Source organism: Chelonia mydas, chromosome 22, assembly GCF_015237465.2.
Source record: "Chelonia mydas isolate rCheMyd1 chromosome 22, rCheMyd1.pri.v2, whole genome shotgun sequence".
NCBI classification, from domain to species: domain Eukaryota; kingdom Metazoa; phylum Chordata; order Testudines; family Cheloniidae; genus Chelonia; species Chelonia mydas.
Genome location: NC_051262.2, coordinates 13,968,967 through 13,984,086, shown reverse-complemented (window position 1 = coordinate 13,984,086; position 15,120 = coordinate 13,968,967). Strand labels below are relative to the sequence as shown.

Sequence of the window (15,120 nt, the reverse complement as noted above, 5' to 3'; positions counted from 1 at the left end):
TCTTAATTTGTGTGGTTTCAGAGTGGTAGCCGTGTTAGTCTGTATCAGCAGAAAGAACTAGGAGTACTTGTGGTACCTTAGAGACTATCAAAGTTATTTGAGCATAAGCTTTCGTGGGCTAAAGCCCACTTCATCAGATGCATGCAATGGAAAATACAGTAGGAAGATATATATATATATATATATATATATATATATATATATATATATGCACACACACAGAGAGAACATGAAACATAATGACTGAGCTTTTCAAAGCAGTCTAAGGCAGGGGGTCAGGACCCCTGAAGAGGTCGCGAGGTTATTACGTGGGGGGGGTCATGAGTTGTCAGCCTCCACCCCAAATCCCACTTTGCCTCCAGCATTTATAATAGTGTTAAATATATAAAAAAGTGTTTTTAATTTATAAGGGGGGGGTCTCACTCAGAGGCTTGCTATGTGAAAGGGGTCACCAGTACAAAAGTTTGAGAACCACTTGTTTAAGGGGTTTAGTCTCAAATCTGCTGTTAAGCTTCCTGGAAGACATGGAGCTGATTTCATTTGTATGCTCTCTGGAAGTTTCATCCAGTAGTGCTTTTGCAATGGTTTTTAAATTTTTTTTAATGGTTTCATTTTTAAAATCAAAATATAAATGTCAGTATGCTCCACTTCTCACACAACATATTATAACCTGCAGACATGAGAGAGTGAAAAAGCATTTAAACAAACGTGTTGTTGCTTGGGTACCTATCTGCCACACAAGGGATAGCTCCACCCCTTAATACCGAGATGCTCTTGTGTGTGTGCATGATAGCTGGATGGATATTTGGGTGGATATTTGGGATAATTTCCCTTTGTAATGTTGCAGTTAAAGCTTCGGTTCTCAAGACTTGAAAGAGGAGAGGGCAGGCTAACCCAGGGTCCAGTTCAGTGGAGTCATTTCTTTTTCACCTTTTTGCCATAAAGGACTTAGTGTCAAAGGGCCAGATCCTGGGCCTTTCAAGTCAGTGGGAACTTTACCATTGAGCTCAGTGTGTGCGGGATCAGGCAGCGCATTGAGTGGACTTTGGCGCCATCATTTAAAAAGTAGCTTTTGTGGGGTTCTCACCATGGCAGTAGTTATTCCATCTTGAATTAGCCTTTCACATACCAGCAGGCACTTCAGTTCCATTTATAAATTCCATTTCTAACTCTGAATGTTTCTCCTAGGTTCTCGTCTTTTATTTCCTGCGATGTCTCTTGGCCTTCTTGAGTTGCATTTGTGAGCTTTACTTTTATAAGTGAGTAGACGACGCTATTGGCTCAGGGAATATCCCAGTGTGAACAACAAGGATGGTTATGGCCACTGACAATGAGGGCTGAAAAGATATCTCATGTGGATTATAGTGCTTCACATTAAAATCTGTCAAAATACATAGCCAGCAAAGATTCCTAGGGAAACATTGGTTAGAATCCTGCCACTGTGGCCAAATTCTGCTCTGAGGTCCACTGAGTAAGTCTTAACTCTGGCATTTGGCTCAGGCTATGTGCACAGCTCTCCCACTGACATCAGCAGAATTGCCAGAGCTGAGTTATACTTGGTGTGTTGAAGAGGGGAAACAGCGGACTTCATTTTACGTAGGTGATTTCAGCTGGGATGCGCTGGATAGCTTCAAAATTCAGTAGCACCCCCAAGTTCTCTCTCTCCAGGCTCTGTTGATCCCAGATGAGGGTTAACTCCAGTGGAGTTTGCAGATCCATAAAGCACTAGCCTGGACATGCAATTAGCTGGTCCAAGTGGGAAGTCTTTGCCTGCCACTTCTTTTCGAGCCATCGTTGTCCCACTTGGCATCTCCATTGGCAGCAGCCATGAGCATGGCACTGCTCCTGATTCTGGGAAGCAAACTTCAGCCTTTGGTATGTGTTAGGGGGCTTATTCCTTCACCCACTTACTTCAGCAGACAGGAACGATCACTGAACCAGACAAAGATTATACAGACAAACAATAGCAAAGTGGAAACTATAATGACAAAACAATACAGAAGTGAGGATTTCACATCCCGGCTATTGATAAGTGAGTTCTTGCCAGACAGGATGCTATCAAACTAGGTTTCCTTTTACATCTTCTAGGCACTTCCTTTTCTCTGGAGGTGATAGGCATTATCAGGACAGGATTGTATTCCTAACAGCCCAATAGCACCTTATTTCAATGTGGCTAGTTTGGAATGTGAGGAGGTGACCGGTCACTTCCCAGCTTATGGCTGCCTGTGTTGCTTAGCCAAAGGCTTTAGCCTAAGAACAGGGCCTCAGACTGTCACAGTAAGAGAAGGACCTTACATTGGCAGACAGTGATTTTGATTCTTTCTTTTATACCTCTAACTAGCCAAGTGATAAGAATACACCTAAATTCTTAGCGTATAGGCCTTTACAGACAGGCCTGAATATCTATATCCTAACACTCCACCCCTTTTTTTTCTTTTGGGATCCTCCTGCCCAGGTATCCCTGGAAAAGCATAGGACATATGGCGACACATTTCCTGATAGGGCCAGGCATCAAGGTGGAAGGTGTCGATATTCCATTTATCCCAGTGCCCCTTGTGTAGTATAGTGCCCTGCACCGTCTCTCGTACGGGCATACCACATCTATTCCAATTAATGTTCCAGACTTCCCATTAGAGTGGGCCCGAGAAGGTTGGGTCTGGGTTGTCTAGTACACTGCAGGGTTTGGAGGGCTTATTACTTATAGGTTATCTCCATATGCAACGTAACACAAGTACAGTTAACAATACAAAATCCACAGGAACACCGAGTCCTTACCACTGCAGTATGGTCCAACATCCGAGACACCCCCAAAACACTGCCTCTCCTCCTTCGACAGGGTCACGATCTGATGTGTCCAGTTGCTAGCAGTTGCAACAAGCTGCCCCTGCAGGTTTTGCTTGCTTTTGTCCATATCATAAGTCCACTGAATGTTCACAGAGAAATGGGATATTGTCCAAACCAGCTTGACCATTTGGTATGGAATCAGGCAGTATGCCCTGGTTTGATTATTCACAGCAATAAGATTCACAGATCCATTTGTGCACCAGAGTCCAGATAGCAGCATGTAAATGTGTGTAGTTTGGTTATGGGCTGGTGTAATTGTGCCCCCAGTCATATGTACATTCCCAGCAAAACACCTTATACACAGTACACCCAATTGTCCACCCCTTGCGTAGGCCATTGATCCTGCTCCTCCATAGTCACAGGAGAGGGGCACATCCAAACATCTTCCGTTGATTTATACTATTTTACACCCCCCTCCATTGATTCCCAGTGAGCTCCTCCCCTTCTCATTATTTCCATAGGGCTTGTGGGGACCTCCTTAGTTGCCATTCCATTTCCAGGTACCATGGTAGCTATTACACAGGTGCTGGCCTCCTAGTTGAGCATTTGGATTCCCATACACATCTCCCCCCCCCAAGGTCAGCCTTTTGAAGCCATCTCCCACCCATGTCATGAGGTTTTCTGTTCATTAAAACACAACAATGCTAGCAACAAGACAAACACCACAGACAAACACAAAACACAGATCCATAGTATTCTGGGTTATTTTTCCCGCTGGTGCCAGCTTGCTTGCAGAGTGTCTGAAAAACAAAAGAAACAATTTCAACCCCCCTGGTGGGGACAGATTATTGCTTCATAATAATAATAATAATAATAATAATTAATAATACCTCTTTCTCTTACAAATTTCCTTGCTAATTGCAGGAAAACCAGAAGAATTACCTCCAGGCTGTCCTTATGTTGTTCTATAGCCAGGCTAGTGAATTACCCCACTCACTGGTCATTTATGAAATTCATGAGGTGGTGTACCTCAGTTTCCCCTCTTGTGCAACAGACCATGTTTGCAATAGTTTCTCTGCTGTACCAAGCATTAAGTTTATTCTCAGGTAATAGCTGAGAGACAGCTTCAGATTTTAGCACTGCACACACCCCCTCCCTCCCCGGAAGGTTAACCTGTCCCCCTTATTTTCAGGCTTGACATGTTTTTTCACCTCCCTTTCCTAGAGGGCCATAATCTGAGTCTTCTAGTAGCTTGTTCGCTGACCAGATGTATTCGTTATTTGCAGCTCCTTTGTGCCCATCAGCTAGGTAATTTGCATTTACACAGAGGCTTACTAGCCTGCTTCTGGATCCAAAGCTGTTAGCAGCTCAGACACTGTCTTAAAAGGGAAACATTTTACTTCTACCAGAGTTCTGATTACTTTCCACTTTCATCTCCTGCTTCAAATCACAGAGAGATCTGAAAAAGAAAGTACAACCTATTGTGGCCCCTTTTGGAGCCCTAATAGGATTTTAATTAAGTACCATGTTTTGTTTGCATTTCTTTTACCCCTTCTCCAATAGACACTCCACATGTCCTGGGAAAATGCACATTCCTTCCATATAGTTTAATCTCCATAACATTATATTAGCCCTATTAATTTTACACAAGGTGTAACTGCCTCCCATGCCCACAGAGTTTTCATGCACACCCACTAAAGCAACAATCTGATCCCCCCCCAGAGTCACCCCAAGGCTTAGTGTTCCCATCATTCCTCCCCTTTTCCTTTTCTTTTACCTGTGCGCGCACACAAAAATTCTCTTTTGCCTAACATTTCTTGCACTGTGATTACTCTTTTTTACACAACTGTACCCTGATTACACGTCCATCTTGTACAGCTAGACCCAACCAGGGGCAGCCAAGTTAAGTTCCAATAGAAACCCCTTACATCCTTTAGTGATTTTGATTACATTACCCAATAGTCAAATAATTTTGCTCAGATTCTCTCTCCTCCTGCTGCCTGCAGCAGTCCCTTATAGACCATTTCTGTGGGAAAAGGGCCCATTTTCCCTCAGAATAGCTGTAAAGCTGGGGACAGAAGCATAGTGGTGGTAGTAGCCACTCTACTGACCCCCTTGGATAATTTAATTACCAAGCTTCCATCCAATGTGACTGCACAGAGTTGCACATACAGTTATATTTATATAACTGGGTTTTATCATTAAACAACAACTTCCTTCTTGACATCTCACATAAGTATCTAAAGTACCCTCCATTAAAACTTCAGAAAAACAAAAGAGTGTGAAAAGGCAGGTTGCACTTTGAAACTTTTTTTTTCTTCCCCTTCTTCCTCTCCACTTCCCCAGGACCAAGTCCCAGCCCCAGTCTCTAAAGGTGGTCTGTTAACTCTGCTTTTGACTTTAAACCCTGTTGCGCCAAATCATCTTTCACTACTGCTAACTAATTTACAACCCTTCAGCAGCCCTTGCTGAAGCAGCACCAAACTTGAAAGATTCCTGGCAGCTTCCCATAATGCTTCCCTTACTTCAAACCTCTCACAAGGGGACTGAAGTTCTTCCTTTTCCTGGAAGACATTCAGTCCCCATGGGCAGGGACCTTCTTCCATTACCCATATACCAAGGAGGGTGGGCTCCTCAGCCACCCCCCATCCCTCTGGGTCCCCTAACACTTCCTCCATTTCCTTTTTAATTTCATCCCAGGGTGACCCTCTGCACCTGGTATGGGCCCTGGTTCTTCCTTATCCATTTATCCAAAAAATCCTTTACCCTGGCTTGCCAGAACCCGCAACTACCATTACGAGAGTTCGCTATACCCCCTCCAAGCAGCTGTGCGGACTGTTGGGGTGGGGGACTTACAGGCTGCCGCTCACCTATCCGATGCGATGCACCCGAGTGAGTCACCGGCACCAAGATGTTAGGGGGCTTATTCCTTCACCCACTTACTTCCTTGGTCCTTCTCGCATGAACAGAGAGCAACAATACCTGAAGTCCAAAGGTGCAAACAATTCAATGTTTATTGGGGTGAACTTCCAGCAAGCATGATTCCAGTTTCCTTCCTTAGTATCCCCCTTCCCAGCTCTGACACCACAGAGCCTTACACCTGTGTCCCTGTTCCCATTCCTGCCCTTAGCCAAACATGATTCCATTCCCTGTTTCCACCCCCCTGCCCACTCTCGCTCCCTGATTGACTGCAGACTATATAGTAGAACTTGAATTCTGCTTAGCTGTACCTTAACCAATCATTTTCCTGAAATCTAACTAATCAATCCTAACATATTGTAACATGATTATGTAACCAATTATATCTCACCACCTTAATTAGTTTACACCCAGCAAAATTAATTATGCAGCAGAGAGGAACAATCACAGAACCAGACAAAGATTATACAGGCAAACAATAGCAAAGTGGAAACTATAATGACCAAACAATACAGAAGTGAGGATTTCACATCCCGGCTATTGATAAGTGAGTTCTTGCCAGACAGGATGCTATCAAACTAAGTTTCCTTTTATATCTTCTAGGCACTTCCCTTTCTCTGGAGGTGATAGGCATTATCAGGACAGGATTGTATTCCTAACAGCCCAATAGCACCTTATTTCAATGTGGCTAGTTTGGAATGTGAGGAGGTGACCGGTCACTTCCCAGCTTATGGCTGCCTGTGTTGCTTAGCCAAAGGCTTTAGCCTAAGAACAGGGCCTCAGACTGTCACAGTAAGAGAAGGACCTTACATTGGCAGACAGTGATTTTGATTCTTTCTTTTATACCTCTAACTAGCCAAGTGATAAGAATACACCTAAATTCTTAGCGTATAGGCCTTTACAGACAGGCCTGAATATCTATATCCTAACAGTATGGTGCTACTGGTGGCCAGCTACTGTGACTGGTAAAATGGAGGCCTGGTGTGCTCTGGAGTAGCAGTTACTGGTGTAGCTGCACCAGTGCAAACCGTTAGTGCAGAGACTATGTACTCTGGTGAAGCACACGTGGAGACAGAATATTGAACTGAATGGGCCAGAGGTCTGACCAAGTCTGGCAATTCCTATCTTCCGATGATTCGCACCAGTGCAACTTACTCTGGTGCAAACCGTCCCTACAGTAGGGGTTTGCACTGGCGTAGCTATGTAGGGGGCTGAAATCCAAGTGTAGATGGGTTCAGAGTATCCATTCTCCCTCCGTCCATTTGTCTCTAGGGGCTGAGGAGTGAGAGCTCTCCAGCACGGGGTTGCCAAGAGCCGCAAGAGCTGCTTTTAGCTCTGCATGCAGTAGCTATTGATTTGTGCAGTGTTTTTTCTTTTGTACACAGGAGATGTTTCCATGGCGCTATGTCTGATTTTCTCTCTGCTTCCCTAGGGCCGTGTGTAAGAAATTTGGGCTGCATGTGAGCCGGCTGATGCTGGCCTTCTTAGTTCTCGGCGCTGGGATGTTTTGCTCAGCTGCAGGTAAGCTTGCTCAGCAGCCGGTGCAGGGGCGACCCACTCTCAAGAGTGCACGGGTGGGTCAGGAGGGGAAAAGCTCAACTGCAGGGTTTTTAAAGCATTACCTTAAAATGTTCCCATAAGAACTCAATGCCCAGTGCTTGACATGGATAATCCCTTGCTCTCCTGCTGCAGACGTTTCTAATAAAAAATCTGGCCAAAGAGCAACTGTTGTCCCAGATGTGTACCACTCGCTTCTTTCCTTTGTCTTCCTCCCTGGCTGTATTTGTTTCTGCTGCAGTCCCCAGTCTCAGTGTAGTGAGCCATGCCTTTCAAACCCCTTTGCTCTCAGACTGGGTCTTAGTCATTCTGGGACTATTTTCCTTAAGTGTTTTTGACATTTCTGCATGGGCCAGTGGCCCAGTTTTAACCAGGGTGAGAAAAGGTGTCATCTTGCATTAGGCTGGCATTTTCATGTGCCTTAATGTACCCCCACCATTTGAATGGTCTCTGCCAAGCCAGCCACTGCAACCCAGGTTTGTAAAACACCTAGGGTGGGTATTGTGTGCATGTGAAGGGACACTTTGTGCAAAGGTGGCAACTGGAAGTCATTTCAAGCAATGGTTTCTTGCACTTGTGCTGACGTGGCCTCAGAAGGAGGGGAGGTGTGACAGCCAGATGATGTCTGAGATCTCTATTCTGCACTGCCTTTGTTTACAGTGACTGCTAGAAGGCCCTTTACATTGCTATTCATGTAGTTCTCATTCGTTCCCTGTTTATTTCCCCATAATCCCACTTCGTTTCTCGAGGACTGTGCCCAGTCCACCCCAATCTCCGTTTGCCCTGTGAGGACACAGATGATAGAGCAAATGTTATGGGTAATTATACATCTGCAAATGCTGGCCTTCTGGCTGGACTGCCACTGTGGAACGTGGAAGGTTATGAGCAAAGGGACTGTAGTACTTGGAGGAAATATTTCTGGGCTTAATCTTGGCAGAATAGAGGCTCTTAACTGGAGGACTTCCGGTGTGAAATCCTGGCTCCGTTGAAATCAGTGGGAATTTTGCCATTGGCTTCAGTGTGGCCAGGATTTCATTCCCAGTGTTTATAGCAGACTGTACTCTGCCTGTTACAGAGCCTTAGGTTGACCCTATGCAGTATTTTACCTATGTGAAAGTTTAGCTGACCTCTTTCTTTCTTTGCTTTGTAGCCTTCCTCCCCAGCAGTTTCTGTATGTACACCACAGTGGTTGCTATGACTGGCTGGTATATGGATAAGACCTCTATAGCCGTGCTGGGCGTGGCAGCTGGAGCCATCGTGGGTTGGCCCTTCAGTGCAGCTCTTGGGTAAGGAGAGGAAAACTCAGAGGCCCGACTGAGGTTCTGTGCTTTTCAAGGCTGAGCGCTCAGCTGTCTGGCTGGGAGGTTGTGGCATCATTAGGAAAACTCTGCCTCCATGTGGTACACATTATCCAGAGTCTAGGTGGTATTTGTATAACCCACATGCTCTCAGTGTAGTGCTGAGTTGGTGACTGGGCCACATACAGAGGTTAATGTGCTTGCTACGGACTGGGCTAACACAGCCGGGGTTTTTAGCTTAGGTAATCAAGGATTGTGCTTTAATATCCAGAGGTCTCAGGTTTGATCCCTGCTGCCAACAGTCCTCTCAAAGGTGTCTTGTTAGATTTCCTGAATTATTCCCCTTGGAAAAAGGAACAGTTTGATGAAGTACTGGCAGGGAGTTGGTTCCTGGCTTGAGACTGAGGGGAGAGAGTTCTCCCCCACCCCCATTAACTGTCTTCCTGGGCCTGGGGGGAGGAAGGGACAAGGATTCTCAAGGTGAGTCAGGCAGGTGATTACTAGATTGAAGAGGGTCCCTGACGCAGATGTTGTCTTTTCCAGGATACCTATTGCCATTGACTTGCTGATAATAAAGCGGAGGTGGAAGAGCTTCCTGAACTGGTGTCTGGTGGCCCTGATCCTGTTTTTGGTAAGTTGCTGTAATAAAGCACAACGGAGGAGCTGGGCTGGGGTTGTAACAGAGCCAGGGCTCATTTGCAGGGAGAGCCCTTTCAGAGGACTTGCCCAGTGTCTGCTGAGGTTCTTATTAACAAGAATCTCCCTGAGCTCAATATCCTCACCCTCTGCTCCTAAGAATATCTCTGTTCCTGGCTCACTCCCCTCATTCTTACAGGTGATTTCAAAGGCAGAGAAGTTGTGTAGCTTCCATGCAATGATCCCCTTGCTCTGCCTCTCCTGCAGAGGACTGACCTCCCTTTGCTGCTCCCAGAGGGCTTGTAGTCTCTGCTTGTTCTTCCTCCAGTCTCTAGCTGAATCCATCTTAATCAGAACTTGAAAATCAGTCTCTAGTACCTGTACAGAGGGTGCAGAGCAGGGGCATCCTGCCAGGTATGGTACTTGTTACCTGATTCCCAGAGGGATGGAAAAAACACGTATCCCACTGCCCAAAACAGCACATGCCAATGCTGGCTGCTGCTGCTGAATGCTCTGCCCTAAAGGCTGGTGTGGTTAATGAGATGCTGCTCTAAGCCTTTGCCTTTGATGTTCACTGTCCAGTCTCAGAGGGGCAGGGGACTAGGAACCAAACTCCTCTTTTGCTCTCAGCATCTCCAGTTCATTGCTGCATGATGAACGAAGTATGGTGTAGACTCTAAACCCTTTATGCTCCTGGAAGAAGCTGCAGCACCGAATAGCTGTGCCTGTCTTGTAGGGGCCCTGTCAGTTAGAGCTAGGCATCATATACCTAGCATTCATGCAGCATGGGGGCTGGGACGCTGTTTATTCCTTGGCACAAATATGGAAATTTGGCAGTGACACTACACACTGGGCGGCCCCTCATTGATTTTGGAATTTCTGGCCAAAGCTGCGAGTGCTATATGAATTTTAAATGCTTTGTTCCAGGTTCCCCTTGTGATTGTTGACAGCTATTACTATGGGAAGCTGGTAATCACTCCTCTCAACATTGTTTTATACAATGTCTTCACACCTCACGGACCTGATCTTTATGGTGAGTGCATTATAACAAAATATTGGCGTGTGCTGTGAGGGCTCATTTGATGTAGTTAAACTTTAAAACTGGCACCTTGAATTTCTGTGGGACAAACCTGCACGTTTGTGATCTGGCCTGACTGCAAAGACATGCTTTCGGCTTTTGCTTTTGAGCTCACCAGTGAGGCAGTTCCTGTCTGTTGCCACTTGATGTCTCTCTTGAGTCAGGAATACCACCCACCTTTGTATATTTTCTGTTTGTTTTGCTGAATGCTAAGCTAAGTTGCTTTGGATGAGTTTCTAGCTTTGAAGTTCTGGTGCACCACAAACACATCACGGGATGTCTCAGCAGCCTACACTTCACAGCAGAGAACTCTTAGCAGCAAACCTGTTTGAGATCCAATGTGACTACGTCGTATTTCATGTGTGCCTAATTTTGTAAATTTCAGGTTCTCCCCAAGGTACAGTTGTGTTTTCCTCCACATGTTTTATGAGCGTTATTCAAAGTGGGTGGTTGTACCAAAGTGGTTGTGTGACTCATCCTCTGTCTGAGTAATGTTGGTTACACTCTTAAACCAAAGCAAGAGAGTGCTGTGTGAGTCTGTTTGTCAGCTTTAATCCTGTTTGTGGCTGTTCCGGTCTCACCCAGACAGGGTGCGGAGCCCAGCATGTAACTGAGAGCACAGCCCCGAGCCCTTTCACTTCTCATAGGTTCTTCACAGACTCTTTGGTTCCACACTGTGTCTTGGGGATCTCCTCGCTTCTATGACAGTGCAGGACCTGAGCTTTGCTGGCATGCAGCAGAAGAGAGGTTACCAGAAGGGCATTTGCAGGAATCTGGAGAAAGACATAAAGGTTAATTAATTCTGCATGCTGCTGTTTGTTATGACAGTCTTGCTGGAGTTAGGATGGGCTTTGGCTTTGTATGAGTTACTCTTGATCTCTGTTTCTCTCAGACATATGAATGGGGGTGAAAAATTGCTCCTGACAAGTGGCAGACATTGACTCTGAAAGGGGAGCAATAATAATGTTTAGCCCGATATATCTCTTTTTATCTTTAGAGCTCTTCATGGAGCTTATAACACCTTTTCCCCCCTATTTCCTTTGAGGCTGGTACTATAAGAATCCAGCTCAGAAAGCTGAGGCACAGAATAGGGAAAGTGATTTGCCCAAGATCGCAAAGGAAGTCAGTGGCAGAGATGGGACTAGAATTTCGTTCAGGGGGTAAAAATTCAAAATGGATCAAAGCATATTTTTTTCACACCAGATGCGATTAGACTGTGGAGCTGGTTGACCCAGGAGGTTCTTGAGGCCTATAGCTTAGCACAATTCAGAAAGGGACTGGACATCAAGAACATCCCAAGTTGTCAAAATTAATGATGATAAAAAATTTGGAAGGGTAATAAAACTTTCTGCTTCAGGTTTTAGGCCAGTCTCTATTTGAGACCTATTTGAGGCCTGGGGCAGATTACCCCACACCTACCTATCAGAGGGGTTCTTACACCTTCCTCTGAAGCATCCGGTGCTAACCACTGTCAGAGACAGGATACTGGGCTAGATGGAGGTGGGATTTGATCCAGTCTGGCAATTCCTATGTTCCTCATATGGGGGCTCCTGGCTCCCAGCTGACTTTGTGCTATTAGAAATGAAGGGAGAGCTTTTTGTGGAGGAGTTAAGATCAGTTCAAATGAGGGATCATTAGAGGCTGCTTACAGGGCTGCAGTTAAATAGCCTGACTAGAGGAGACTGGAGGGTGTCTGAGGAAGCAGCAAGATCTCCTTGTTGCCCTTCTCAGACAGAGCCCACTGCACGTCTGATAATGCTTAGGCCAGACTGCGGCAGTGAATAGTTTCTAATGCCATCTTTGCCTCTGGCAACTTCTGACGGGTCTCAGGAGTATCACTCAGATAGAAGGGCATTTCTGGGTGGGACAGCACAGTGATTGGTCTCTAGTGGTACAACAGGGCAAGTGTTGCCCTTGCCAGGGACCTTGTTCTCTGCAGTAGCGATCTGAAATGTATTGCAGTGACTCCTATGTAATGGAAACTTCAGACACTTTTTCTGATGGGGTTTGGTTTGGCCTGGGCTCATCCCTGACCTTTCTGTGCTGGTGTGTGAGCTATTTCTGGTGTCCTCTGGGAACCAATCCGTTCTAACGTATTTGTGCACAGTGACATTCGTATAACATCTTCGTACTAATAAAAGAGCCTCAGTGAAATGTCTGCTGAATGCTGTGTGGCCAGGAGGCTATATGCCATAATGCTATATGTTTAGAAAGCTGTATACTGTTTGTTTGTAAGGAAAAGTCGTACCACCCAGGGGGATGAAAAGGCCAGGCAGGTTCTGTCGGCTTTTGAATGCCGTCCCAGCTTTCATGGAAACGGGATAAAAATCTACTGGGAGCTGATGAAGCACCAGGTTGCACCATCTTTAGTGCCAGGATTAAAGCACTGTTCCTGGCCCATCGACCCCTGCATTCCCTTTACTGATATCACTGGAGTCTGTCATGAGGTGGCTGGGCCTTTAAAGGTATGTCTACACTGGAATTAAACACCCATGGGTGGCCTGTATCAGCTGACTTGGGCTCACAGGGCTTGGGCTGTAAAATTACAGTGTAGCCGTTTGGGCTTGGGCTGGAGCCCGGGTTCTGGGAATCTCCCCCCTTGCAGGGTCCTAGGGCTTAGCCTCAAGCCTGAGCCCAGTGTCTATGCTGCAGTTGTATACCCCCACAAACCTGAGCCCCGTGAGCCTGAGTCAGCTGACACAGGTAATGAATTGCAGTGTAGACATACCCTATGAGGGGTCTAGGTTCAGTTCTCTCAGACTCTGGTTTCCTCCCAGATCGTGTGATCGCAGGCTACACCCCTTTAGTGCATCGTCCTGAGGGAGAGGCTGTTACGCTCTGGGGGGCCCAGATGACAGGGAACATTGACATCACCATTCTACTTGGATTCTCATGCCATATCCATAAACGTGGTATCTGGACATGGTGGTATATCTTTCTTGCTTACAAGCTGAGATCCTGCATGCAAGAAGAGCATTTTTCCCCCTCTTTTCTAGATATTATTTTCCCCCTGCTGGAGGCACTCACTATAGTGAATAGTCCACTGTCAGTTATCAGATTCCTGTGTCCATGGGGACAGTGGCTCATATGCAGATATCACTGATCCGTATTCTCGAGGCTCTAAAAAGATGAGCAGTTGGAGAAAATCATTAGAACTAGTAGCTGAGCAATAAAGAGAACAATGAGAGTTATTCCTTTGTTACCCTGGCCCAGTGGATTCGTCTGCTGAGCCCGTCCCATTTATGTGATGAGCGTTGGTTGTGACTTGTAATGCGGTTACACTTGGGAAGCATTTGGGGAATTCACTGGAGTTGCATCTTAGCACAATGGGATCGTGGTCCATGGCTAGGACTCTTCTGTGCTACGGTAGTACAAATAAATAATAATAAGAAGAATCTATTTTATCTGGCTCATAGAGTTTAAAGGTTGTAACAGCCCCTGAAGTAGAACACAAGGCTGAATGTTTTCTGGCTCTGGAATGCTTAGTAATCACTCTTGTGGGTTCTTATATGCAGCCTGCTACATCAGTGGTCCCTACTGTAAATACTGCACTGCTCTGTTTCAACCACTTGCAGCTGCTTTTCTCTCTTAATCCACCACTGCTAAACTGGACGTGGCACAATGAGTCCACATGATTTGCATGGTTTATTCTTCTGTTTCTGCTTGAATGACTTGGGAGATCCCTTCCAGTCCTTTGTCTTACGAATGTCACGCTGGGGAAGCTTATTGCCACTGCTCTGTGGAAGGATAGTTCCCCCATCCCCGAAGAACTCCAACAGTGGCAGGATTTCTCCTTGTGCGTGGTGTTCTTTTCATTGCTGTCGTGTCTCAAGTCACTTTGTGAATGACAGAAATAAAGGCATTTTGCACTGGGAGGCAGAGAGACTGAACGTGTCTGAACGCTTGAGTCAACACAGCGACCATGCCTCAAGCTTGTGTTTTCTGCATAAAACCTTGCATCAGCGGGTCACTTAACTAGCCCATGTGACGCATTATTCCTGCCTGATTTGGCTTTTTTTCTTCTGAGCCACAGCAGTAAATGTGCCTTTGGACAAGGAGAAAAGGCTCCAGCTCTTAGTCCTTAAGAGGCAGTTCAGTCATGCTGCAGCAAACTTTGGGAAAGGGCCTCTGCATCAAAGCACTGCTCCAGGCCATTTGTCTTCTGTGTTGTCATTGGAGTCTGTCATGCGGTGGCTGTGCCTTTCTAAGAGGAGTCTAGTCCCAGCTCTCATCTGACCCTGGTTTTCCCCCAGATCCTGTGACTGTGGTCTAAAGCAAGGCCTTGTGGTAAGGGAAAAACAGGATGTAATAGGCAGGTCCTGTCCTCCCCAGGTATGGGGAGAGACCTGAGTAGAACAAGGCATCTCTCCATTGGAAATAGCTACAGGTGGCTGTTAGGTTTTTTTCAGGCAATGGCCCGTGAAAGGCTGACAACTGCCTGAACCCCTGTGACCTAGAGGAAGAACTCTGAGTATGAGGGATAACATTGCCCTGGCCCTGGCAGGTGGGCTGTGGACACCTAAAAGACAGTTCATAGGTTTTGGTACAGATGGATAAATTAAGCCAGAGGGGAAGGCATGGACAGGTGGACTGGGTTTCCTGGGAGATAGTGGGTGTGCTAAAGTGGGTTATTAAAGCAGATCCCAGGAGGGGAGACAGCTGCAATGTTGGCCACTGATATGCCAGTCACTGAAGAGGCACACAACCCTCTTGCAGCGAAAAGGTGTGTTTCGAGAGGGGATTTCCTTCCACCTTGCTTGCCCATGCCCCTGATGCTCCATCCAACACTGAATTGGCCCTGGGTTTGGTATGTCACAACTCCTTCCACATCGGCATTGCGACTGCAGT

At 46.1% G+C, this 15,120-nt stretch overlaps 1 protein-coding gene across 11 annotated transcripts in view; it reads left to right on the top strand.

Moving 5' to 3' along the window:
* The window catches only part of ALG9 (ALG9 alpha-1,2-mannosyltransferase), a 122,799-nt gene that overhangs the window by 9,049 nt on the left and 98,630 nt on the right, over positions 1-15,120 (top strand). For all 11 annotated transcript variants that reach the window (XR_006287021.1, XM_043534059.1, XM_043534062.1 and 8 more), the window contains 5 exons: positions 1,189-1,259; positions 7,136-7,224; positions 8,411-8,546; positions 9,102-9,189; positions 10,122-10,227. Coding sequence is in view for 10 of the 11 variants with exons in the window: in XM_043534059.1 (XP_043389994.1) it covers positions 1,189-1,259; positions 7,136-7,224; positions 8,411-8,546; positions 9,102-9,189; positions 10,122-10,227 (490 nt within the window). In the remaining variant the exon portion in view is untranslated. The remainder of the gene's footprint in view (positions 1-1,188; positions 1,260-7,135; positions 7,225-8,410; positions 8,547-9,101; positions 9,190-10,121; positions 10,228-15,120) is intronic.